This window comes from Rhipicephalus sanguineus, chromosome 1 (assembly GCF_013339695.2).
Source record: "Rhipicephalus sanguineus isolate Rsan-2018 chromosome 1, BIME_Rsan_1.4, whole genome shotgun sequence".
Lineage (NCBI taxonomy): Eukaryota > Metazoa > Arthropoda > Arachnida > Ixodida > Ixodidae > Rhipicephalus > Rhipicephalus sanguineus.
Genome location: NC_051176.1, coordinates 211,664,152 through 211,690,216, shown reverse-complemented (window position 1 = coordinate 211,690,216; position 26,065 = coordinate 211,664,152). Strand labels below are relative to the sequence as shown.

The 26,065-nt window shown below is 42.0% G+C and overlaps 1 protein-coding gene across 2 annotated transcripts in view; it reads left to right on the top strand.

Moving 5' to 3' along the window:
• Window positions 1-26,065, top strand: part of LOC119406736 (diphosphomevalonate decarboxylase) — a 53,332-nt gene that overhangs the window by 278 nt on the left and 26,989 nt on the right. Inside the window, exons 2-6 of one of the 2 annotated variants that reach the window (XM_037673471.2) lie at window positions 116-186; window positions 10,712-10,779; window positions 16,154-16,200; window positions 18,755-18,889; window positions 22,463-22,517. In XM_037673471.2, coding sequence (XP_037529399.1) covers window positions 116-186; window positions 10,712-10,779; window positions 16,154-16,200; window positions 18,755-18,889; window positions 22,463-22,517 — 376 coding nt within the window. Of the gene's footprint in view, window positions 1-115; window positions 187-3,019; window positions 3,101-10,711; window positions 10,780-16,153; window positions 16,201-18,754; window positions 18,890-22,462; window positions 22,518-26,065 lie in introns of those variants that run through there. The other variant, XM_037673477.2, reaches the window with a different exon arrangement.

The following is a 26,065-nucleotide window of genomic DNA, read 5'->3' as shown; positions in this document are numbered from 1 at the left end:
ATCGCACAAATTCTCAACGATGCATGTACTGTTGACGTGATGCATGTAATATTGATGTGTTTCTCTCCCACGTGTCTGTACTCGCCATATTTTCTTTTTTTTTTTCGTTTTTCAGGGGGCAAAACCAACGAAAACCTTATAATTCCTGCGAACGACTCTCTCAGCCTAACTTTGAGCACTGAACACGTAAGCGATGTTTATTAAGTCGGCTAATATTTGAGCGTTTTAAGAAATACATGACCAGTTATGGGCGACTGATGAGGGTGCTTCAGCGTGGTCGGCCGATGTCTCGGCCTATTACCAGTTCTTAGAAAACTAGGTCAACTAGCAGCTTTCAAAAACCCATCACGATGTCATTTCATTTGCTTTGACGTTGGTGACACTGGCTTGGTTTTACACTTCACATACTGTAGTACATTAGGGCATGTCTTGCCCGATTTTAATGCGCCGTTTCGCACTTCAGAAGTCTTCTAGAATACACGCCACCGTGCTGCCAGACGACTATCGGCAAACATTCACGCCTGCGCGGAAAACTGAAAAAAAAGTTTCCTCATCTTCTCTTGTCGTCAAGGCTTATCCTGCTATTGCAGTCGCCCTAATATTTGACTGGTCATGTTCTTTGCAGCAGCGACGATGCGCTTTTGTCTTAACGCCAGTATCACTGGAACTGATTTATCAGTCATACAAGTGGGCTGATATGCTGAACAAGGGTACTGTTTTGGACAGTTCTGTTTTGTCAGCTTCCTTCAAGGCTGCATTTTAACACGTTTGGAGAGGCTGCAGAAGCTGGGTCTGCAGTGATGTAAAATTTTCAGAAATTTGAAAGGCATTAAAAATGAAACAGGTCTTTCGTCACATAAGCTCGTTTTTTAGCTAGATGCACAAACTGGGTTCTGTTCAACAGCTTTGGCACTGCGTTGATGCTTTACAAAAAAATACTTTCCTTTCTTATGCCCTCAAATATTTTTTGGTAGCTAACATTTTTCACTCACCAACCATGAAGGAAAGCTGCGCTATTCGGCTCAATAAGTGAGGGGAAGATAGTGTGCACCATTCTGGAAGTTTAGTTTTCTGGATGTATGCTGCCACAAGGCCCATTTACATGTTGCAGGTTTGAAGTGGCAAAAGCCATAGGTCAGGCATGCCTAGATTTGTGTAACGGTGAGAAAGGAGCAGTTAGGTTGCCTCAAGTAAAGTGCTTGACACCAGCTAACATTTAATAAAAAAAAAAAGTTAATCCAAAACTGTTATTATTCTGCGAGAAAAAGTTTGTCAGTAAAATTTGATGAAATGAGGACCAAACTTTCTTTTCTGTACATTTTGTCCAAACATGTGATGTCTCGAATTTCATTTCTTGTATGCATATATGGCCCATTTTGTCATAACTTTTCAAAACTGTATAGATTGGGCCTCTTCTTTACTTAAATTCAGTGTAGACCGCATGCAGTCCCTTTTTTTTAATGAAAATTAGTTGACAAATCTATGCAAACACCGTAAAGATCCAAGGCAGTTTGGTAAACTTCAAGTACAACCAAGCTTCCAGCTAGTAGTCCCATCTTATTTTTCATCTGGTCTTCTGGTGATTTACACTCTTTTTTTTAGTGTGAAATTAACAAACTGCATTTCCTGCTGTCTTACTGCTTGCAGTGTAAAAGCTGGATTTTCACCATATGCGAAGTGTAATTTACTGACGCTGCTCAGTATGTTTCTTTAATAATTCTTACGAGCAATAAATATTCACCTGACATAAAATATAGTGAAATAATTTATCTCACAGAAGCAACACCTTCAAGTGCTTAATCTTGAAGTGTGCAATTCAAGTAGGTATTTTAGAACTTCTTGCTGGGGGAGTTGGTGCATGTCTATAATGGGGGTCGCTGCGCATGCAGTTGGACGAACAGAGGAAAAAACGATGTGGCCGCACCGTTTTTCCTGTCCTTCTGTCCACTTCGTTTTTTCCTGTGTTCGTCTGACTGTATGCGCAGTGATTCCTGTCATAGGCAATTCAAGTTGTGCAGACAGAGACAGACTTTGGAATTGGATAGAATAAAGGCTTGCTGTGTAACTGGGAATCAAGGAAAAAAAAAAAGAAACATCCGTGAAGGGTTTCTTTCTTGGGTGCTTCCCATGCAGAGGACAGCTAGTAGCCGATTTCTTTTTACTGAAGTACAGTAGAGTGGGGCATGCTTTGTACCACAATAGTGTAAATGAAATGGAACTGTGGCACTGGTTTTGATACTGGACGCACTGGCAAACAGCTGGCTACTTAAAAATGAGGATAGTCACTTTCTTTTACTAATGATTAATTCACTAGTTTAGCCTTTAATTGATCAATTGCCTACTCCTTTGGTAATTTGATTGAGGGTTGTAACCAGGATGAAAAATACAAGGGGGGGGGGGTTGTTAATCAAAGTTGCGACATACTGTAAAATGCCGACCAAGCGGCCCCCTACGGTGAAGGATAATCAGAGCAGATTTGGAGGGGGGTGCTTGCTCGGTCTCGGACTGAAATTCGTGATGGCGGCGGGAGAGCCGCTAAAAATAAAAATGCCCATCCATGTTTCTAATGAAATGCTTTTATTTATTTACTGTTTTTATTCCCCCTCGTCACTGTCAAACCATTGAAGCAGCGACCGGTTTGATCAATGTACGACCGGCCACATGACAACGGAATTTCATAAACAACATTAGATACGCATTCAGTGTAATCATTCTTGTGGTTCTTTTTGCACAAGCGATGCTCGTCTTGAAAAAAAAGTGGCCGCAGGGGAGGAGGGGGGGTTGCTTGCTCGGTCAGTGGCGCTTATTTCAGATCTCCCAAAAAAGGGAGGGGGGCGCTTGCTTGGCATTTTACGGTACATTGTAACCTTGATTATTTGGCAAGCAGTACATAGACACTGCAGGAAATTTTTTCACAGAGAGATCGCTTGCGAAGGCTAACGTGGGAAAAAAGAGAGGAAGTGCTTGGCTTGGCAGGCTCCAGCATCATTTGGAACTTCAGAAAACAATCAACAATCACTCTCACTTGACCATCATGCACTCACCGCAACCTCACATCTGCGCTGGTCCTTGTGAACTTTTTTCGTTGGGTCTTCGTGTGGTGAGTGCAAATTTTCGTCAATGCAGCCAAACCTTTCCGTCTTATCGCAACCTCACAATCGCTGCTCTTGCTCATTACTCTACTATGCTTTCAAACTTTTCAGTTTGAAATCTTAATATTGTAATATTGAAATTGTAGTTGTCGTAACTGTCTGTGCCATTTAAGCCTTCTTCAATGAGTTTATTGCTGGCTTGGCGCACTAGCAAGGTCCTCTACTGTTGACTTTACGTTAGGCTCTGGTCCCACATTTGTGTTGTGTTAGGAGATTGAGTTGTGTAGTGGTTCCGCACTGACCTCTGTCTTATCGCTGGGCTGCCTGGTGATTACAGAGACTCGTTGATCTTTTAGCGCTGTAGCTAGCCCTCATGCCTCCGGTGTCAATCTATGATGGGTGACTTGACTGATGCTGACTCGAGCCGGTTATGGAACGTCAGCTCTGGGACTCAAGCGCATATTTTTTATTAAGTTTTTTGTAGCATCAATAGTTTCTGGTTAATGGAAAGTTGTGTGCTCAGAACCCGTAGTAGAATTGGTCGTGACACAGCGCTGTCCAAAAGATTGTGCGGTTCAAACTCCAGTAACATAGCCACTTGCATTCTTCCATTATTGAACGGGGTGTGATGATAATCTAAAAGAATTTGATCTTATTGAAGCTTCAGTGTTCCCCTTAAATTCTTATGGAGCCTGTACTTTAGTGTTCTAAAGGCCCCTTCTGCCCATCCGTTTCATAATGGGTGATAGGGAGCTGTGCACAAGTGTTCAGTACTATGCTACCCATAGGTCGGCAAAAAAATTGGGAGCTCACTCAGACTCACTAAAGAATTATATATTTTCCTCTGACGGCTCACTCGGACTTACTCGCCAAAATTTTTCTCAGCCGGACTCACTCAGACTCAAACTCGCCAATGTATTACTCAGCCGGACTCACTCAGACTCGCGGCTTCACCTGAGTCTGAGTGAGTCGACTCACGAGTTCGTTGCTGTAAAATTAGCTTTTCCAATCGTGGTGCCAATCCTCTTTGATGCCAATATCTCACGTAATTAGTGCTCTACCATATGCCTTTTGATCTTGTACCTTCAAATGCAAGTTATCATCATATATCATATATAGTCATTATCATATATCGATCCAGTAAGGACATTTTATGAAATGCGGGACTCACACAAGATATTTTTATCAAGAGCTTCCCATAAAGGAGTTTGCGGGGGGAGGTCATGGCACCCCTTTCCCTAACTCATGCCTCTGATAATAAATATTGATGTGGTGCATGCATGCTAGTGTGGTGAGATATGTGTGAATAGACTTGAGTATAAATGTAAGCCTATATAAGGCTGACAGTAATGCTGAAGATGAGTAGATGGGACCATAAGTCAGCAACAAAAGGCGGAGCTCACTCGGACTTACTCAAGAAATATATTTTGCGCTTAGGGCTCACTGGGACTCGCCAATATTTTACTCAACTGTACACTCTCGGACTCAGACTCACTAAAATTTTCTTCAGCCAGACTCACTCGGACTCAAACTCACCAAAATATTGCTTACCCGGACTCAGACTCACAACCCGATCCGAGTCTGAGTGAGTCGTCTCATGAGTGAGTTTGCCGACCTATGATTCCTGCCTTATAAAAGACTGAAAGTGCCTACCATGGTATTCTAGCAGGTAAGGTGCTGTGCTGCTAAGCTCGATAATGTTGGTTCGATTCCCAGCCGCATTTAAATGGCAAAATGCAAAGCACCTGTACATAAATTTAGGTGCAAGTTAAAAGACCCTGGTTGTAAGAATTAATCTGGAGTTTCTCACTATGGTGTACGTCATAATCATATAGTGCTTTTGGCACATGAAACCGAAGAAATTATTATTACTAAAGAACTGGAAATGTGCATGCATAAACTGTGGCCCATTGTCTGAGACAAGCGTTTGCAGCAGGTCAAATCTGCTGAACTTTGTCTGAATGAACGAAAGAAGTGGAATTTAAGGGCTCATTTTTCTTTGTTAGACGCAACCTTTATGCAAACCAGCAGACAGTGAAGCCAAGGAAGGTATAGGGAGTGTTAATTGTAGCCTTTTAACTGTATTGTAGTGCTTATGATATAAGTGTGAAAAAATTAAAGTGGATGAAAAGGCAACTTGCTCCTGGCAGGAACCGAACTTGCAACCTTCGGATAATGCGTCCGATGCTCTACCAATTGAGCTACTGCGGCAGTCGTCGTCCCGTCCACTTTATCGGGTACTTCTTTGCATATAAACCTGGCAATGTTAGCACCACTCATAGCCATGACGACGAATGTGGCACACTCTTTCTTTGCCAGCTGACAACACGTAGCATGCGATCCTTTAACGAGTGGACAGCTCACCAATAAACCCTCGCATACTACCTGAAGGCATGAAGTCTGCTGGAACGAGACCCTCGCTGTGAAAAAACGAAAAGAGGAGAATTCGAGGGCTTGTTTTTCTTTGTTAGACACAACCTTAATGAAAACCAACAGACAATGAAGTGCTTGTTTGAAGCACTTCTTCCTCTTTGGTGGCTGTCTTCACTTGCTTGAATCCGTTTTGTGAGTTGGACTGCCACTTGCAACATTTGTCCGTTAATGGGACTCACATAATCAGCATCTGCTCACAAACGTATTTCATTGGTATTCACCCACAGAAGAGGTGTTTTGGCCAGTGCTATGCTGCTGTACACAATACATGTCGGACAGGTGCTGACCACATTTTCATTATCCAGATCGAGGCCTGGGTACCAAAAAAGTGTGCGAGCCAGCTTCTTCATTGCCCTATGCATGTCATGCAGCAGACTCTGCATCGGTTTCCATGCTGCAACAGAAATCATTACTTGATGACCCTGGCAGATGTCATCATGCTGCTGATCAGCTCATACTTCTTATGAAAGAATAGACAGAGGGCTTTTGTCTTTTGCCTGCAATTAAGTGTGCCCAACCATCACAATCGTGGTGGCTGGTCATGTAAAGGATGATGCCAACCAATGTGCCCACCATTTAGTTGATATAATAAAAAATTTCTTATATCCACCTTTCTATGTATATAGCCTTGCCAAATAGAGGGTTTGTTAAGGCCGGTAGCGCGAAGAGACACGGACAAAAGCGAAGAATAAGTGCACAGGACAAGCGCCACCTGTGGCACTTGTCCTGTGTACTTATTCTTCGCTTGTGTCCGTGTCTCTTTGCGCTACCTGCCTTAACATGAGTTCCCATAAACTAGCCCAGTTATCCGTTCTCGTAAGAGGGTTTGTCCATAAAGTAATGAGACTTTGTCTGGTAAAGGATCATTATTGATCTCATTGAATCGTATTATTAAAATTCTTCAAAGTAGTCTCTTTGGGCCTCAATACACCGCTGCCAATGAGATTCCCTAGCTGCAAATGGCTCCCTTGAAGTCTGGTGCTGCAAGCTCTTTCAGAGACACTGTGGCAGCCCATTGGATGGCGGGAAAATAATCGAAACGGTGACCTTTTAGGCTCCTCTTGAGGTTTGAGAACAGCAAAAAGTTTGCCTGGCTCACGTTGGGGCTTTATGGTGGCTGCGGCAAAGTTACATCACCTGTCAAGGCCAGGTAGGCAATCACAATGATGGCAGTGTGGGCTGGAGCATTGTTGTGGTGGAGCATTCATTGATCAGCAATCTCTTGTCGTTCATATTTGACACCTCTCTGAAGGTGTGTAAGGACTTATTTGTAACCGCCTGATGTGTTAACTTAAAATTTCGTCTGGGGAGGCCCTACTGGTGACTCCACTGCCGCACAGCAGGCAGTCTCATTACTTTGCAGGCAAGCCCTGTAATTCGATTTTTATATTCAATATCTTTTTATTATCCAGCTGTTGCATGCACTTTTGCTTTTAGTTGACGCAAAAGATCACAGTGCTAGAGCGGTTGATTGTCATAGGTGCTATATAGCTTTAGGGGTTGCTTTTTATAGTGTGTCCAGCCGTGGTATCCTTTTTTCACTATACAGTCCTGCTTATAACGAAGTAACATTTGGGCCATAAAGTAGTTTGTTATATCCTATATTTGTTTTAACAGCAGAAGTAAAAGTCGGCTCTAACAAGTTGGCATAAAATCCTAGATACAGACACTTATTATTCTAGGCTTCAAACCCACTTTGTGTACACGCACGACAATAATGCTCTCCCTTCACTTAGAATTTCTAATCCAGAGCTGTCCGTCGAAAAAGACAGGTAATCCAGATGTTATCAGTCGCTTTAACACTGCTGTGATAGATCTGCGTAAAAAAATGGAATGTGCTAAGAACTTTTATTTCCAAATTGAACTTCCAGCATTATTAAAATCTAACCCACGCAAATTCTGGTCTTCTATTAACCCCGCTAGAACCGATACAGTTTCCTTTATATTAGATGGCACGGCAGTTTCAGACCCTATTAAGATAGCTAATGCGTTCAATATCTATTTTCAGTCAGTGTTCACGCACGACAATAATGCTCTCCCTTCACTTAGAAGTTCTAATCCAGAGCTGTCTGTCGACGATCTGGTAATTAGCACAGATGGTATCCTAAACTTGATTCTCAAGTTAGATTCGAAGAAGTGCACTGGCCCCGATAATATTCCGAATAGCTTTCTGGTGCGATACGCTCTGTGGTGTTCACGTTATTTGACCATCATTTTTTAACAAATCTTTGTCTTCAAGTACAGTCCCCGAGTCCTGGAAGTTAGCCAAGGTCCTGCCTCTGCATAAATCAGGAAACAGACAACTCCTCTCCAACTAATAGACCCATATCACTTACTTCCAATTCTGGAAAGCTGCTCGAACACATCATTCATAAACACATAACTAAGTTTCTTGAATCGAATAATCTTCTGTCCTGCACACAACATGGATTTCGTCGTGGCTTCAGCACAATAACGCAACTGATGGAATTTTCACATGATATTATTAGGAACTTAGATATTGGTAATCAAATTGATGCATTATTTATAGATTTCTCGAAGGCTTTCGACACCGTTATACACAGCAAGCTTATAGGTAAACTAGAGGTACTTTTAAATAATCCGCAATTAATTGACTGGTTAGCAAGCTTTCTAAACTCGCGCTCTCAATTCGTCTCATTCAATTCCAAGTCCTCGTCAGCAGTAAAAGTTACATCTGGTGTCCCACAGGGCTCCGTTCTCGGTCCCCTGTTATTTCTGATTTTTATAAATAACCTTCCCAGCAATATTAGGTCCCAAGTTCGCCTGTACGCCGACGACTGTGTACTTTACCAGGTAATTACTTCTCCTAATGATCATGCCATACTTCAAGATTCTTTTCTCGCAGTTTTGTTCTTGGTGCTCGGATTGGCAGATGCAGATAAACTTCCAAAAAACAGTAGTTTTGTCTTTCACGAACAGCCATTCTCCATCACAATATGCATACTCCTTCAACATCGCAGTTCCCCGAGCACAGACATACAAATACCTTGGCGTTATGTTCACACACAACATGCAATGGTCGCATCACATAGATTACATTACATCTAAAGCATTAAAAAAATTAGGTTACTTAAGACTTACATCATCTGCATCGCCAAAATCCACCAAATTACTAATGTACAAAACATTGATCCGCCCTATATTAGAGTACGCTTCGTGTGTGTGGAATCCATACAAAGTGTGTGACGCAATTAAAATTGAATCTGTCCAAAGGAAATCTGTTCACTTCATTTTTCATTGCTATGACCATGATTTTTCGCCCTCATCTGCAATGAAATCTTTGAAGTTATCTCCATTGTGCGCTAGGCGTGATATTGACTCTTTGAAACTTTTGCACTCTTATGTTTATTCATCATGCCGGCTATCTAATGATAATTACATCGTGTATGCTAATGCTCTTGCAACTAGATGTGGTCACAATCTTAACATAAGGCCATTCTTCGCACGTACTAATATGTTCAAATACAGTTTTTTTCCGAAAATTATTCTCTACTGGAACAATCTACCCGGTTCTGTTCGTGAAATGAATATGTCAGATTTTTTGGAGGCACTTGAATGACATTGTTGTCCTTTTTTTTTTCTTTTCATTTATGTACCCGGTTGTGCTCAAGAGGTGGCGATATTTGTTCTGAAGAAGAACTTGTTGGGATGTTACTGTTATTCTTTCCTATTGTATGTACCCCACTCCTGCAATAGCCCTGCATTGGGCTGCAGTATTTGAAAATAAATAAATAAATAAATAAATAAATAAATAAACCCACTATCTTCTTCCACCATTTTAGGTGGCGTTTCCAGTCAAATGCTCTTCTTTTTATGCTTGATGGCCAAAATTCCTGGAACTTTTCAAGCCACATTTCTAACCAAATTTTTACTGTCACAACTGCATTAAAAAAAATGTGGTTGTGAATTGTATTTCAATGTTTATTTTGCTTTTTCTCCTACCTTTTGAGTTTTGAGCTTCGTGCAAACCAGATATTTCTTCGTTGCAGCCAATATTGCGGTGGCTCTCTTGTTTTCAGCTTCGATATAAAAAGAATAAATCTCACTGAAATGAAGCACAACCAACCAAAGTTTGTATTTAGTTTGCTATAACAGATAATTTGCTATACAGTGTTTGTTATAATGAGGTTCAGCTGTAGTTCTAAGGAGTTGGTGATAACAGGATGGGCTAGTTCTAAAGAGCCATGTGGAGTCGTATGATTGCTACTGTTTTAACGCGATAAGGTTAGAGAGCTTGTTCACAGAAATTCCGGTGTCGGCGTCGTTGGTTGTGAGCAAAAAAATCGAGAAAGATGCAAATAGAATAAACAATAAAAATCTTCGGTCCCATTGAGGATTGAATCCGGGCCGTTTGCGTGGCAAGCAGGTGTCCTACCACAAAGCCACGATGTTACTTGCAACTGCTTCGGAAAAAAAACACTACATAAATGCCATGTAGTGGAAGGAGTGTCCTTAACGCATTTAATGTTGCATGGCAGAAGTGCACAGTCGTGCAAGGCGACGCTTAACTGCATCAACTGTTTCAGTGCGATTTTCGTGTGGGAAAAACTTTGAAGTACACAGGCATGTGAAGACCAACTTCACATCTTTCGCACTCCCATCGGCTCTCGGACTTCTTGCCGTGTGCCTTGCAAACTAAGCACAGCCTTGAGGGATTCTTCTTTATTTTGTTCGGTAGGTGTCACGACGAAAATGAGCCCATTTGGTGATTTGTAGGCGCATTGGCGAGGCCATCAAACTACGTTTCTTGCGCGACGCCATGCTTCGAAAAAGCCGGGATAGTGCACCCATCGCCGCTAAAAACACACACACATAAACTTACAGCTCCAAAAATGGACAACTATGTCCATCTAGCGGTGCTGCCATTTGTGAGACATTGTGAAAAGCATGTCTCAACTACAGCAGAGCCTATATGGTTCTGCCATTCTAGCACAGGGAAGTGCTTTAGATCGAAAACCTGTACCATTACTATATATACGTCCTGCACGCGTGCATGTTTGTCTGTGTGCGTGTGTGTGTGTGTAACAACACACATTAATAAGTATGCACTTAGTGGTTGAACTGCGCACTAGGGGCCGGATTTAGCTTAAGGGCCCCCCAATTTTTTAAAATTGTGTGGGTTTTTACATTGGTTATAGTAACATAATTTTATTTTTTTTTTCCAGCTGTGTGCAACAACCACAGTAGCAATTGGAAAAAAATTCAGCGAGGATAGAATATGGCTTAATGGAAAGTAAGTATGCATCTTTAATGTAAAATTTGTCGTTGGATGGGATTTTGAGCTTGACACTGACAGTAGCTTTGGGAGTACTGTAAGTTTCTTCTGATTCAGTGACTGCAGCACCTTTCGAAGTAATCATTGAATGACCTCACTATAACAGCTTATTGCCTAATGAATCTCTTGCCACAAATATTTTTCAAGTCCATCACGTATAAGCGGAGGTACAGGGAGTTCTCACAGGCTTCAAGCGCTTTTCTTTTCCTTCGTTGTGATGAGCGCGGTGGAAGCTACACAGGGGGTGGTTGGGGATGACAATTTCAATTTTTTTATTTCCATAAAATAAAGGACAGCCTAAACAGAAAGTTGGGACCTTCCTCAAGGGGACTAGAAGCTATGTTAGTGAGCCTCATGGCCTTAAGCATTTTCTCTTCCTGTTATTCTTTGAACGTGTTAGCCACCACTTCCACATCAGACAAGTGCAGCCCTGGCATATGGTAGCACCCTGTGGCAGCTACGGTATCTGCTACCACCCAGCACACACGATGCTTCAGAAGTGACACTCAGGTTGTGCCAAATGTCTGGTATAACGCACTGAGTACCTAGTGCCCACTGGCTTTTTCCTGTGTCAGGTTGACCAATGGATAGTAGCCTAATCTAGATAGCGTATTTTGAAGTGGTTTCAATTTAGCCAAGCTAAACTCCAACCCGTGTGCTAAAGCATATATGGCTCGCAAGGAACACTGAAGACAACTAGTGTGTGCTGGCAAGAGTACCAGTGGCTTTGGAAATGAGGATCTGCGTCACTAAGTGCTGTCATAGCAGATTTAGTGCTAGACAAGGGACCAACCCAGGCACATAGTTCTTGAAATAGCATGTTGTAGTATGCCGGATGCCACCTCGCATAAAGGTAGGAGAAAAGAAAACATTAAGCAGACGACCATCGATTGAGATTGCAAGTACCAAGATAAGTTACTTCTTCAGTGTTTTTGAAGAGAGCGACATGTATATAGTTTTATTTATTGAAAAAAAAAACAAAAACGAACAGCTATTACTGAGAATGTTTTTGCAATTATGAAACTGTCAGTGCTGCCTGCTGCATGGTTTGCTGAAGGGAGAGTGAGCAAATTTTGGCTGTCCTTGACACAAAATTGTAATTTCCTTGCTGCATTTAGTGCAAAAATATTAGTCTGAGATGCTCACAGGAGCCTTGACTGCAGATTGGCAGTGTTTTCTGGCTGTATTCAAAAAGTGTTACAGCACCCCTTTAACGTATGAGCAAAGTTATCTCATTTCTGTATTTCCTGGTACTTCCCTGATGTGCATTGGTGCAATGGCTTGGAGATATGAGTCTGCGTAAAAGTTTTTGGGCATATACTTTTAATCTAAAAGCTGGCGAAAAAAAAAAGCTTTGTTGTTACTCACTGGCACAGTTTCAGCAGCCGAGGGACAAATGGGAAGTTAAAGCAAAACAAACTACTACATGCTAAATTGTCTATGTTCATCTTCTATAACTTGTATTCAGCAATTGCCATTTGCCCTGTTTTTTGTTTTACTTTACTTGGTACCCACCGTGCCTTTTCAGACATTAGGGATAGGGTGGGGGTGTAGAAAGTTAAAAAAAAAAGAAAAAAAGACGTCGAAATTGTAGGTAGTACACATTTACAAGAAAAGTTATACAGATCCTATGCACTGTGAGAATTGGGCACCGCGTGCGAGGATGTCATGAGACAGCCAGGCAAAGTGATGCATTACGGCAATAGACACACTGCAGATGTATAAATGACAAATGTGTCATTCAGCCGCCATGGTAAACCTTGCAGAGCAAATGTACGTTTCATTCGTCGTTGAAATGCGATCATTCTCAAGGCATGATGCACTCGACCTTGTCAAAATTCGCTAGAGTGCCAAGATACAATGAGAAATATACAGCGAATTTCGCTGCTGTGCTCGAGACTGAGGCAATTAAATCTTATGCGAGTTATTTGGCAAGACAGTAACATGTACAGAAAAGTCCAAAAGGGTTTGCAAAGAAAGTTTCGCTTTGAAACTGTATTTGCAATTCTGTTCAGTCAAACGTTAGACTGCAGGTAGTAAACAACCCTATTTCATTCTTTGGTTCTGGACAATGCATATAGAATAACAGGTACTATATTTGTGTGAAAACAATGCATGCTGCACGAAAGGAAGAAACACAAATAAAATTTCGTGTTGTATGTACAGTACGGTCCACTGCTGAAGGGAACACTTCAATGAGCACCTTTCATTTTGCTGGCCCTCTAACAGGAAATGGACAGGGAAACATTGTCCATGCACTGCACGAGTCTGTCAAAAAGAGGCAGAACTGTCAACCACCAGTAGTTTTATGCAAATCTAAGCCACTATGTTTTTGCAAGATGGCGAAATCCAAACATGCCCTGCACGCAAGTGTTCCCTTTAACACTGGATCCGTCTGTACATATTTTCAGTAATGAATTTCTCTTGCATTAAAAACCTTCCATTGTTGCTGACTGTTGTGCCAATTTTCACTGAATTAAAAATGCTGCTTTATATTTATAGATAAAGCCTGTACTGTCTCACATTGATTCAAAATGAGTTGTATAACAAAATATTGGATATAATAAAATAATGTAAAATTTTGTTGACTCTGCTTTATTCGATGAGTACTCTGTTATAATGAAACTGCAAATCCCAGGTCTAAGGCAATATTGGTAATAACAAAGCAAATGTTAGGTTTCTTGGCAGCTCAGTGTACATATTCTGGTAGGAGAAATGGCAAATGCTCTGCAAGGTTAATGTTAGGGGTGTGCGAATATTCAAAATTTCGAATATTTTTCGAATAGTGTTTGCTATTCGATTCGATTTGCACTGGAATTTTTCTATTCGAACTATTCGAACTTCCCAAAAAGTAATGAATGCGATAGCAAGGAACTAATGCTATACGAAGTGAGGCTCGCCAATGGATACTCTCAGTTTGAACAGCGCTTCTGTTGCAAAGGCGGCCGAAGCAGCGAAGGAAACTAGCGTGCTTCAAGTGTCGAGCTGTGACACTTGATAGTTCGCGCTCATCTTCTGTTTGTTCGTTTGGCGGCGTCCCTGAGCTCGAGTGACATTCGTGCGCGCTGTAACATGAGCGCGGACATCGCGGTGAAAGCGTGAAACATTCCTCTACCCCTCGCCACGAGAAAACCGCGCGAGCAGACAGCGGAAGGGCAAGCTTCTCCCATGCGCAAATATAAGAAGAAGCGAGCGAGCTCGCCGACGACTTTTAAATGCGCCCGTCGGGCTCCTAGCGCCACCTCGCTGGTAATGAAGAAACGCTTATTATCGCCTCCTGTCTCTGAGTCCGTCCAGCGCTAAATGGTGTGTATATAACGCTCGCCGTTAGCTACGTGGAGGATCTGCGTTTCGTGGCGTAGTGGATAGCGCCGCTCGCTGCGGAACAAGAGGTCCCTGGTTCGATTCCGCGCTTCGGAAGCATTTTTCTGAGTTATTTTTCTTTGGGGCCTTTATATATATATATACATACGTATACATATACGGTGCATGACGGCGGCGACGGCGACGGCGACGGCAAAATCCAGCCGAGACTGTCCATATAATTGCTATCGCAATAAAACAAATAGTCAACGTCAGATTGAAAGTGACCCCTTCAGATTTTCAATTTGCTTCACCTCATCACATTCCAGTACTGCAGCAAAGCTGCCTTTCAAGCTCCGTTACGGTCGCAAATGTATTAACTCAAGAAAACGCTGGTTCCAACATGGAGATGAAAGATGTGGCAGAGGTGGGGGCTCAGTTAATGCTGTTTTGGACCTGAAATTTGGGCAGGAAGTCCGAAAAATTGGAAGCCGAAGCTTTTTAGCATCCAGAATTTCAGATGTTCTTATATATCGACATCTGCGAGGCAGATTTGGAACTGTGGACTTGAACGGAGCAGACCCTTGTCCACCACATTAGTTGGGCTTCCACAGAAGTTGAAAGAGGAGGAGAGGCTGAGGAAATGGCATCTTTGCCTATCACGTGTAAGGTGTTGTCGGCAATACTTTGGTTGCACCAAATCATGTACATAAGTACAATTCGGCCTCTACATTGCCTCATTCTTGATAAGACAACTATGAAACACCACCCTGCCAGCACTTTATCAACCTAGCGAAAAGAAACACTTTCATGTTGCTATCTCATAAGAATATGCTTCGGAATCCTCTCTTTTTTTTCTGCAATTTCACTTCGAAGTATTGGAAAAATATTCGAGAAATATTCGAAAAGTATTCGATTCGATTCGCACTCACACTTCAATATTCGAATTCGCTTCGCACCCAAAACTTTGCTATTCGCACAGCTCTAGTTACTGTCTAATGGCACATTGTGGATGTGCATGCACATTTTGGCCAATTGTCTGTCTGGCACATAGACGGCTAGCCTCTGTTCTAATGCTTTGTGATTGTACTGGTTGCATTAATGACTGCGAAAGGCATGTTTGTATATTATTGTTCAGATGCCACATATTGACAGGGCAAGCCATCAACATGCCATTACAAGACCCGTTGTTGGCACATCAAATCTGTCATGTATGCCTGGATATATTTTGCGTAAACGAAATTGCAAAAAAAAAAAAAGGTTGCTGGCATGCATGCATGCTTTTAGTAAATAATGGATACAACTAAGGTATTTTTGGGTGAGATAACAAAGCTTCGTTGTATTAAAAATAGTGCGCTACAATTGTCATACATTGCACAATGTAATTGTACAAGTCAGTTGGAGTGAATGTGAAATAGCATATTTTTTATCTTTTATCTGCATTAATTGTTTTCGTGTTATGTACAGTTAAGTACAATGACACAATGCCATTCTCTCTAGTAAGATATTTCGTGCTACATGTGACCAGTGGAGAATATGGGTTCAGATAATTAACTTTATATGCAGGGTCTGTCCGTAAAGTAATGCAATTGGCTCTGGTAAGAAGAATCTATTGATTCATTTGGTACATAATATTTAAATTTTTAGATAGCTTCCTTGGGCATCGATGCACGGATTCCAATGAGATTTTCATGCTGCAAAGGCTCCCTGAAAGTCATCTGCCGTGACCTCTTTCAGAGACTGTGACAGCCTGTTGTATGACGGGAACACCGTCGATTGATGACCTTCCTAGCTTCACATGAGATTTTGTAAAAAGAGAAAGTCTGCCGGGCGCACGTCAGGGCTGTATCAGGGTTGCATTAGTCCTGATGTGTGTGCCGCAGACATTTTCCTGTTTATTTTAGGCATTTCATGGTACACCTAGTCGTAGGTCATGCTTGTCAGATTTGGCACATTTTCTTGTTCAGGTGAATGGCTGGTTGATTAATTGTATTGTGCAGTATAACAGTTATGTATTTTCTCACTTTAGAGAGGAATCTGTACATTCACCAAGACTACAGAATTGTCTACATGAAAGTATGTCTACATTTCTTTGTTTTTGTTTTTTAATATATTTTATAAGATATATCTAGCATCTTCCGATATATGTGCTTGTTTTAAATGGCAGGCTTTCTAGGCATTCTTCACCATTAATTATTACATTACTGGGCAAGCAACAATGATGGCTTGCCATTTCTTGCAGTTACCATGTACTGAATGCTGGGTCAGCTGGAAAGGGTGCTCTGTGTGTGCGCACATAGTGTGTCCTAGATCAGAGCCTCTGAGATTAGCTCCGGCTCAGTGCGCCGTTGCTCAGGCTTTTCCATTCACATGGGCGGAGGGTAATCGGAGAAAGTGATGCGACAGCCAGAAGAGCATTGCTTATTGGACGCTGAGCTTGGGCTAACACCATCCTACGGAATGTTAGCGAGTTACCAAAAAGATAACACCTTGGCCAGGCTAGAAACGCGAACGGAAACGTGACACACATCGTGTCGCCCCTGTATACCCTGGCTGTGACTTCTCACAGGGCGAGCAGGGAACGCGGTGGGACAGCCAGGCGAGCATAGGCGAGCTATTTTTGGTACGGATGTACGCTATGAGCGAGTCCTTAGTTAATGCCGCCCCCTCACTGTGTGTTGAGGCATTGACAAAATTACACTTATCCTCTTAAAAATGCACCGAATGGGACGGCTGTAGCAATGGCTAGTTGCCGGAGCTTATTTTGGAGGCCACACCCAGGTGAACATTATCCACGATCTGTGAATGGATGCAAGCAACCTGTGGTGTGTGACAATAATTAGCTGAGATTAGCTGGCCTAAAATATTAACTTTCACAAATAATGTTGTAATGACAAAGGCCTAAACTGTTGTTGAAACCAAGTTAGCGTGTTTATGTTTATGCCCATGTTCCCTTTTATGTGCTTTGTTCTCATACTGAACGAAAGAAGGCAATTTCAAGGGCTCGTTTCTTTGTTTGATGCAAACTTTATGAAAACCAACAGATAATGAAGCCAAGAAGGTATAGGGGACGTTAATTGTACTGTTTTAACTGTATTGTAGTAATTATCATATAAATGTGAAGAAAGTAAAGCGGACGAAAAAGGCATCTTGCCTCCGGCAGGGACCAAACCTGCAACCTTCGGATAAGATGCCCGATGCTCTACCAATTGAGCTATAGTGGCAATTATCCTCCCATCCACTTTATCGAGTATATGTGCATGCAAACCTGGGAGTGTTAGTCAGCGTCGCTCGTAGCCATGATGTCGAGTTTGGAACACGTTTATTTTTTTCACTTTGCTCACATTTATATTGTAATTACTACAATACATTTAAAACAGTACAATTAATGTCCCCTAAACCTTCCTTGGCTTAATTATCTGTTTGTTTTCATTACGGTTGTTCTCATACTGTAATAGAAGTACATGGAAGCCATCCTGTACTAATTGTCTTTCAGACTGCAAGTAAGCAAGCTGTGAGAAAACAAATTTTAGTCCTTGTCTTATTTAATGGCCCCATCATTTGACATGGTATTGATGGAATTAATCACCGAAGTAGAGCTGAAGCATTGTTTGCACTTCTCTTCTAGTGTGATGTTGGAAGGTTCAGTTTTTCGCGATAGCGGAGGCTGCATTTTCGATGGAGGCGAAAATGTTTGAGGCCCGTGTACTTAGATTTAGGTGCACGTTAAAGAACCCCAGGTGGTCGAAATTTCCGGAGCCCTCCACTACGGTGTCTCTCATAATCATATCGTGGTTTTGGGACGTTAAACCCCAGATATTATTATTATTATAGTTTTTCACGATATAAATAGTGACTGAGAAGAATAGGTACAGCTATAAGGGTTGGGTACCATAAGCCAGAAATTATATCTGTGTTCTCTCACTCCAAAGAAACTGCCAATAAGTCAGGCTGCTTGATTGCTGCTGTTGTGGCACACAAAGCAGCTACTGCTGTATAATATTTTTGTTCCCTTTGCTTTATATTAAACCGAAAATGAAACTGTACAAAATGTAGCATCGAGTGGTACAGTCGAATTCAAATTTTTTTACAATGCTCTAGTTAATCTTTAAATATAACATTAAAGACTATTTTTTACATGGGTGGCTAATTACAGCCTAAAAATGTGGTTGGCTAGGATACAAAAAAAAGAAAGTATTTAATTGCACCAAGTGACTGCAAGAGCAATGCACCAGTATTGCTAGAATTGGTTACGTTGTCATTTGTTGAGAGCTTGGCTTACAATAATGATGTCTTAATTGAAAATTTATAAAAAAGATTTATACATGTATCATGCAGAGTCAATTTTGCAGAAAAGCACAATTAAAGGTTGCAAATATTATAAAGAACTTTGCAAATTGACTAACTTGTGTTCGACACATTCTCATAGGTCTCTTTGTATGCTTGTGTTCAACACAGAACCATACAAGAAAAAAATTTCTGGAGTATATTCATTCTGTTACGAAGTACTATCATGTGTGATTCTTAGCACTTCATAGCACCTTGATGGTTCGAGAATCTTTAAAAATGCATGATGCTGTCTAATCTCCTTCCCCTGGACGTTTCATCTGATTAATCTTTTTTTTTTTAGTCCGCAAGAAAAGCCAGTACATCCATGCACAAGACTTTCCTGACTGGGCAGATTGGAAGATTCACATGTGCTCTGTAAACAATTTTCCAACATCTGCAGGGCTGGCATCATCTGCTGCTGGCTATGCGTGCTTAGGTGAGGCCATCTTTCAAAATAATTCAACAATGATTTGTGAGGAATGTTGTGTCATTTTAAATAATCTGACGACTCATCTTCTCATGAGATATTGTGTTCATTTGTCTCTTAATAAAACTTTTGTGTGCTTTATGTCCCATGTGTATGTACCTTCCTTCCTCTTGCTCTTGAACTTTAGAAAATAAGCACGATCAGTATAAAAGTACTGCATTTTGCCAGATATTTTATCAGAACTTCTCATGTCTATTGCACAAAAACTTATTTGGCCTAGGCTGTACCCAGGAATGTTTCTTTCTGGGCTTTCTTATCTTTTTCCCCATCTTTTTTTTTTTTGTAGGGGCAGTGGTGGCTATTCGAAATGTCTTTGACTTACTTTTCATGTAATTCATGCACATCACTGACATATAACATATTAGAGGTACTCTGAAATAAGTTTCATTCACTCTGTGGAGTAGTTGCTTGTGCGGAGCAGCATATATCAGCGGCAATACATTTAAGGGGGATGGGGTAGGAGACATCAGTGGTCCTTAGCCTCTTGGTCCTAGATATTACCCTCTATACAGCAGTTCTGAAAACGCTTTACTTCTAAACTTACAAACCTAGTAAATATTATCCTCTGTACAGCTGTTCTGAAAAAGACTTGTTAACTTACAAGCTTAGTGGGTACTGTAGTAGCATACGAACGGCACTCTTTTTTTATTATTTTTTGCCCTTATGGTTTGTGATGATTGCATCAAAACTGCATTTGCTTGGTTTAGTGCCTTTAGGAAGAGTGATATTCAATTACTGCGGAATCATGGTAAATGGAAATTGCTTAAACAGAACAAGTGCCTCTTAATTTGGTTGGTTTTCCATTTGACTGCTGCACCCCTATATAAAGTGATATTTAGCGCAAAGTAACACGAGGACGAGAAGGGAGGACGCAACACGTGAGCGCACATATTGTGTCCTCCCTTCTCGTCCTCGTGTTACTTTGCGCTAAATATCGCTTCATGTCTCACCGATAAGGCTGAATTTCTCCTATAGGTTGTTAATGCTTCATCTGTCAGGCAAACTGCGACATTTTTTTCTATTACATATACAGGTTATTTTTTTTAGACTATACAGATTTTTTAATAAAAATGCTATTACAGTTAGGAGCCTGTTGTTTTCGCGAACGAACTCTACACTGAGGTGGAAAAACTTTGCCACACCAAAAGTTACATTTGAATGAGTAATTAACAAAAACTTTATGGCTGTTGTTTAAATGAAGGAGTTGTAGGACGTGACAATATATGGCATGCCCATTTTGTAGTGTTAGCTACACTGGCGGAGCCAGAACGGTTTGGCGTGTGCGTACAAGAGCCGTGCTGCACATGCACAAGGAGCAGTGATGTCACTCAGCTGGTGCACCAGAGCCGCCACCTCCGCGCACTCCGCCGCCGCCGCAGCTGTGCGCCTTCGCAGTGCAGTCGCTGTCTGACATTGCGCTGGAGCAGCTTGATAGCTTCTGGGTGGCATTTGCCAGTGTGGTATAGCCATGGAGAAGGAGAGCGCAAATGCTGATCACCAGCGCAGAAGAGCGGAGAAGCTTAACTCATTGAATCCCGAAGTATTTGCCTGGCAATTAGCGGTTGAGCGGAGGAACAACGAACGGCACAAGGCTAAAAAGCTAAGAATAATCAGCTGAACCTTAGCTAACACTACATATATTTTGGCATAGCCGAGCTGTAGCTTTTCTTACTTGCTCGTGGTTGCGTATCAAATTTCAGACTGGTGCGCAAAATTAAATGTACCTTTTCTCAGAAACCAAAAACAGCATGACTGTGAAATTTGGCACGCTTATTCAACATGATATTGGTATTAATCCCTGCATATAAAAATGAGTTTCTACATTTATCTCCCAAGAAAAAAAAAATATTGGGCTCACTTTTCACGTCACGGCGGTTGCATTTTCGATGGAGGCGAAAATGCTAGAGGCCCGTGTACTCAGATTTAGGTGCATGTTAAAGAACCCCAGGTGGTCAAAATTTCCGGAGCCCTCCACTACGGCATCCCTCATAATCATATCATGGTTTTGGGACGTTAAACCCCAACAATTATCACTTTTCACGTGCCATGAGGGAGACTTTCCAATTCATCTTTTTTTTTCTTAATCATAATTTAAATAAACACTTTGTCTAAGTTTTAGGTTCAGACTATTTGGAAGGGATTTAGGTGTAATCTGAGAAAATTTGAGCGTGGTCAGCCCCGCCACGGTGGTCTAGTGGTTATGGCGCTCGACTGCTGACCCGCAGGTCGCGGGATCAAATTCTGGCCGCGGCGGCTGCATTTTCGATGGAGGCAAAAATGTTTCAGGCCCATGTACTTAGATTTAGGTGTACGTTAAAGAACCCCAGGTGGTCGAAATTTTCGGAGGCCTCCACTATGGCGTCTTTCATAATCATATCTTGGTTTTGGGACGTTAAACCCCAGATATTACTATTATTGAACGTGATCGGTCAGATAGTTTTCAAGAAAAGGTACATCAAGTATGGAAATTTTTCTAAAAAGTGGTCGTAAGAAAAGCACGATTTTATGTTTAAAAACACGCGCAGAACGTGCTCACAACGTACGGCAATAATTACGCTGAAAACCAATCTGGTGGGAAAATTTGCGATCAAAAGGTATGAAAATAGTAGGAAGTGAATATATTTAACCCATCTAGCCATAGTTATTATAAAAAAAAATGCATCCACGCAGAAACAATGATGGAAAAGAGCCCGCATATCCGTTAGGAGGCGCGGTCTTTGGCACCATTTTTAAAGAGCTTGGAGAACTCCTACACGCCCACCAATGCACGGTTTTGCTCCTTAGAGTATTATTCTTTAGTAATGAAATAAAAAAGTGCTTTTTTGACCAATCTACCCTACCATACCCCTTAACGCAATAGGGTTCGAACGCACATTCTAAGAAACACCTGTCTCTGTCAAAATTAGAAAGAAATCGCAGCCACTTTACTTGGTTATTTCAAGGGAAATTTTAAGTGATTTTGGTGGCCAAATTAGTTGCCAATTCAGGTTGATGACAACACTGAACCCTAGGGGTGTTTGCCGCGGAATAGAAATTTCTTCATTAGATCGGGAACTTTGTAAAATCTGGTTTTGTTTGATCGAGTTTTAACTGGAGTGTAAAAGAAAATCCAGCTACTCACTGACTGTATTTGACTTGTAGGTCTGTTTTGTTTGTTGAGCTTAGCTGCTCTTGTACTACTAATGTACTGAATGGCATGGGAAATGTAATGTGACTGTTGACAAAGGGTCTGTTCTGATAAGTTTGATGATGTAAATGAAGTGTGGTCACCTTTTAATTTTCTTTTTGGACTGTGGCTCATTTCAGAAGTGCAAGTGCACATGCACAGTCCTTCCCAAGTTGGCATGATTTCTAATTAAAAAGTGAAGAACCGGGTGGAAAGTACGGTGTTCCTTGTTATAGTGTCAGTACCCAGAATGGTAGAAGTACCTTGGATGCCCTGTAGTGTTGTTCCTGAAATATCTAATGTCTAACAGTAACCAGTGAGCTCATCGAAGTACAATATCAATTTTTCTATTTCAGTGCGGTCGTTAGGAACACTCTTTCATATTGAAGGGGACCTCTCTGGGATTGCACGGTAGGAAGGCACTGGCCTATGGTTTTCTGATTTATAAAGAAGATTCATCACTTTAAAATTAAACGTTTTGTTCAAATCATTTAGAACAAATAAATTTTATGAAGGCTGGGGATCAATTTATATTTTTTGCCCTGTTAACAAAGCCCTGGGAGTGTTTAAAATTATTGTTAATGAGAATCCTTTATTTGCATTTTTGCATGCTATATGTGCATGCTCATGTATTAAATGAGAAACTGGGGTACAGATTGGTAGCTGGTTTTCGTATCACATCAGCAGAAATTTTCATGACTGGGCCCTATCACACTAACTCAAGCACAATCGCAACTTCAACTGCGAAGGCAAAGGAACTAATATTATAACTGCCTCATTACAGGACATGAAAACCCTCTTGACGTAAGTAGGCAACGTTAACTGGGATCACCTACCATGGTCACTTAGCGGTCATGGCGTTGTGCTGCTGAACTCTATGCCTCTGGTTTGATCCTTGCTGTTGCAGCCACATTTCAATGGAACAAAAATGCTTATGTACTTAGATTTAGGTTGATGCTTAAGTACCCAGGTGGTCGAAGTTATTCTTTTGTGTTCCACTGCGATGTGCCTCACAATCAGACTGGTTGCGACTAAAGGTAGAACTGGAGAGACCTAATGCTGCTCAGCAGAAATTTACTTTGAGGAATGATTGATGTAGCACCTACCTTTTCTTCATATGACACACTAGCAGCCACAGTAGACTGGATCTCATTAAATGCAAATGCTTACATTTAGGTGCATGTTAATGAACCCCAGGTGGTCAGAATTAATCTGGAGGCCCCCACTAGGGTGTGCCTCATAATCATATTGTATGCGTTTGCAGTGATTCCACTCCTGTGCCAACTGCGCCAAAGTGCGCCAAATTGGATTTACTGCACCATGCTGATAATATCGAAGGAAATTGCGCCAAACTGTGCCAGAACCTTGGGTTTCTATCACCAGCAGTCGCACCGCCGCCACGTCAAAACATGTGCATGTAGCTTGATCATGAGGCCGCCAAAGTTATAACCACGGAGCCGGTGCCGGTACGGTGCTGACGCGGCTTCTGTTGTGCAAGTTGGCTCGACGGCAAAACGCTTTCTCTGCAGAGGCTCGTTACGTCTAGGCCTTTCAGTCGCGAGAAAGAGTGACGGCAATTCATCGGCCAACGTCTGTTCCAGAAACGCTGCTGGTAGCTCGCCTCAAGCATCGCACGGCACGTAATTAAAGCAATGTTCAGTAATAACTACACGCGTGCTGCTAAAATCACTCCCTTATGTTTCGGGAAATCGCGGAATGAAATGAAGGAATGCTTGCAATAGATATATGGAACAATATCGAATTTTCCGTGATTTACGTCCATGCAAGATCATCCAGAAGAGCTTTTTCGTAATTCCTTCCACCAGCACATTCGGGTTTGTAACCGCTTTTGCGGTAAATAAGAGGTTCTGCCCTTTCGAGCTCGTGAGTGCTAGGGTCCCAATTCGAATTTCTTGCGTTATCTTATTAATAAAAGCATGCCTCCTGGTCGGAGCAGCCGCAGTTCGGTTTTATTATGTGCAGCTGTCAGTAGCAGGCCCGTCCCTGATGGCCCTGGCGTCGGAAGACCCACTATGAAGCGGCTACGCCGTGTTACTCGTCCGCCCCTCGCTTTCCAGGGTCAATAGCTGACGGTTAAAAGAAAATCACTGTATGCGAAGCAGTGAATGCGATACCAAGAAATTGAATTGTTATACGAAGTAAGGCTAGCAGCTAAATCTTTTGGATCCGATCTCGTGTAACTCAACAAAACGCTGGTTTAAAGGAACATGGCCACTCTAGCGACCGAAGCGCCCTTTGTGGTTCTCTTAACACGAAGTAAGCGTTGAGAGCACAACTAGTTTACGAGCTGTATCCTGATGCCTCGAGACAGCACGCGCGCCAGCGACTGCGCCCTTCGAGCGTCGCAGCCCCCCGCCTCCCCTGGCGTCCCTTCATACTCCTTACGAATGACGGGTGGGACGTTTCCTCTCTGATGACTGATCGACGGCAGGCGTCGCACGTGGGGTGATTGATGTTATCGCATACACCCTCATTGCGACGTAGACGGCCACCTCGCGTCATCTTTGCGTCGCCATAACTTGTGACGTCATCATGACGTCATACACCGTGACGTCACGTGATGACGTCATCACATGACATTGTATATTTTCGCCGCCTCCGGGATTGGTGCGCCGTTCATGTAGGCGGTGCAGAACCACATTAGGTGCAGAAAGCTTTCGGAGGGGGAGGGAGCAGGGGAGCATCAACTTATCGCGTGAGAAAAGAAAGATGGCTTTCGCCTTCCAGTCGTCTTAGGCGAATGCATAAGGGACCCTATGAGATTTTTTTTTTTTTTTTTTTTTGCACTGCACCCTAGAAGGCACCCGAGGGTTTTCGATGTACAAATGAAATTTCCTGGCCATAAACAGCTTTGCTGTAAAATGAAACCGAGGTTTGTTAAATCATGTAGTCCCCGTTTAACGCATTTTCGGGCACTTTCGCGGAAGCTCGACTTGACGCCGATCGCCATCTCCCAGGCAACCCGCCGCATGCACAAACGGTAGTCTGGAAGCACTGCGAGAATGCTTTTGCTACAGCACAGAGAGGCTTCAGAAAGAGGGAAGGGAGTGTCGGAGCAGGTTGGCTTTTTAGGCTAACTAAGTGACGTCATCTTGCGCCCAGCATTACAATCGATCGAGAAGTAAAAGAACCTGGCTCTCGCCTTGGAGTCGTTTTAGGGGAATGCATTAGGTACAGTGTGACTCTTTAGCATTGAGGCACTGTTGTACGTCGCAACGCTTGTCTACCAAGTCTGCTGATAACCACAGACGTATTTAGAGTGATTTCATAAAGTACAACTTTATTGTTCCAGTATTTTGTTTATTTGCTGGTGTCAAAAATAATGGCTGCAGAGGTTATTCCAGAACAATCAACTGCATGATGCCCTTATCTTTGCAATGTCGAGTGAAATAGGGAGTGCTCTTGAAATTTCTCCATGAGATTTGCAATGAATCGAAATATTTCTAGTTGTTCATTAGAGCCCCATAATAATTATTGAGGTGCTTGAATTGAAATGCAACTTGCTTCTCCAGTGTACTCCAACATGTGAAATTAGCTGCTCCAGAGTGCTCCCAGATGCAAAATCACCTGCTCCAAAGTGCTCCAAATGCAAATTCTTGCTGCTCCAAAGTGCTACAAAATGAAAATATTGCTGCTCCAAAAATTGCTCCAAATCAGAAGTCCTCGGTAGCATCACTGCATTTGGCATGTAAAACTCCAGAAATTAATTTTTAAAATTTTGACTGAATTTTTCTTCTAGCTTAAAACGCAGCACACGTGGGTTGCTTTTCTTATGAGGCACTTACAGGCGCCGTCTTAGACCAAATATTCAGCCAAATATGGTAGTTCTCTAGCATGGTGTTGTGCAACTGGGCCGGCTCTTTTCTGCCTTTGCTTGTGATCTCGAAATCGCAATGTTAATTAATGCATGTCCAACCTTATGCTTTATTTACACTAGC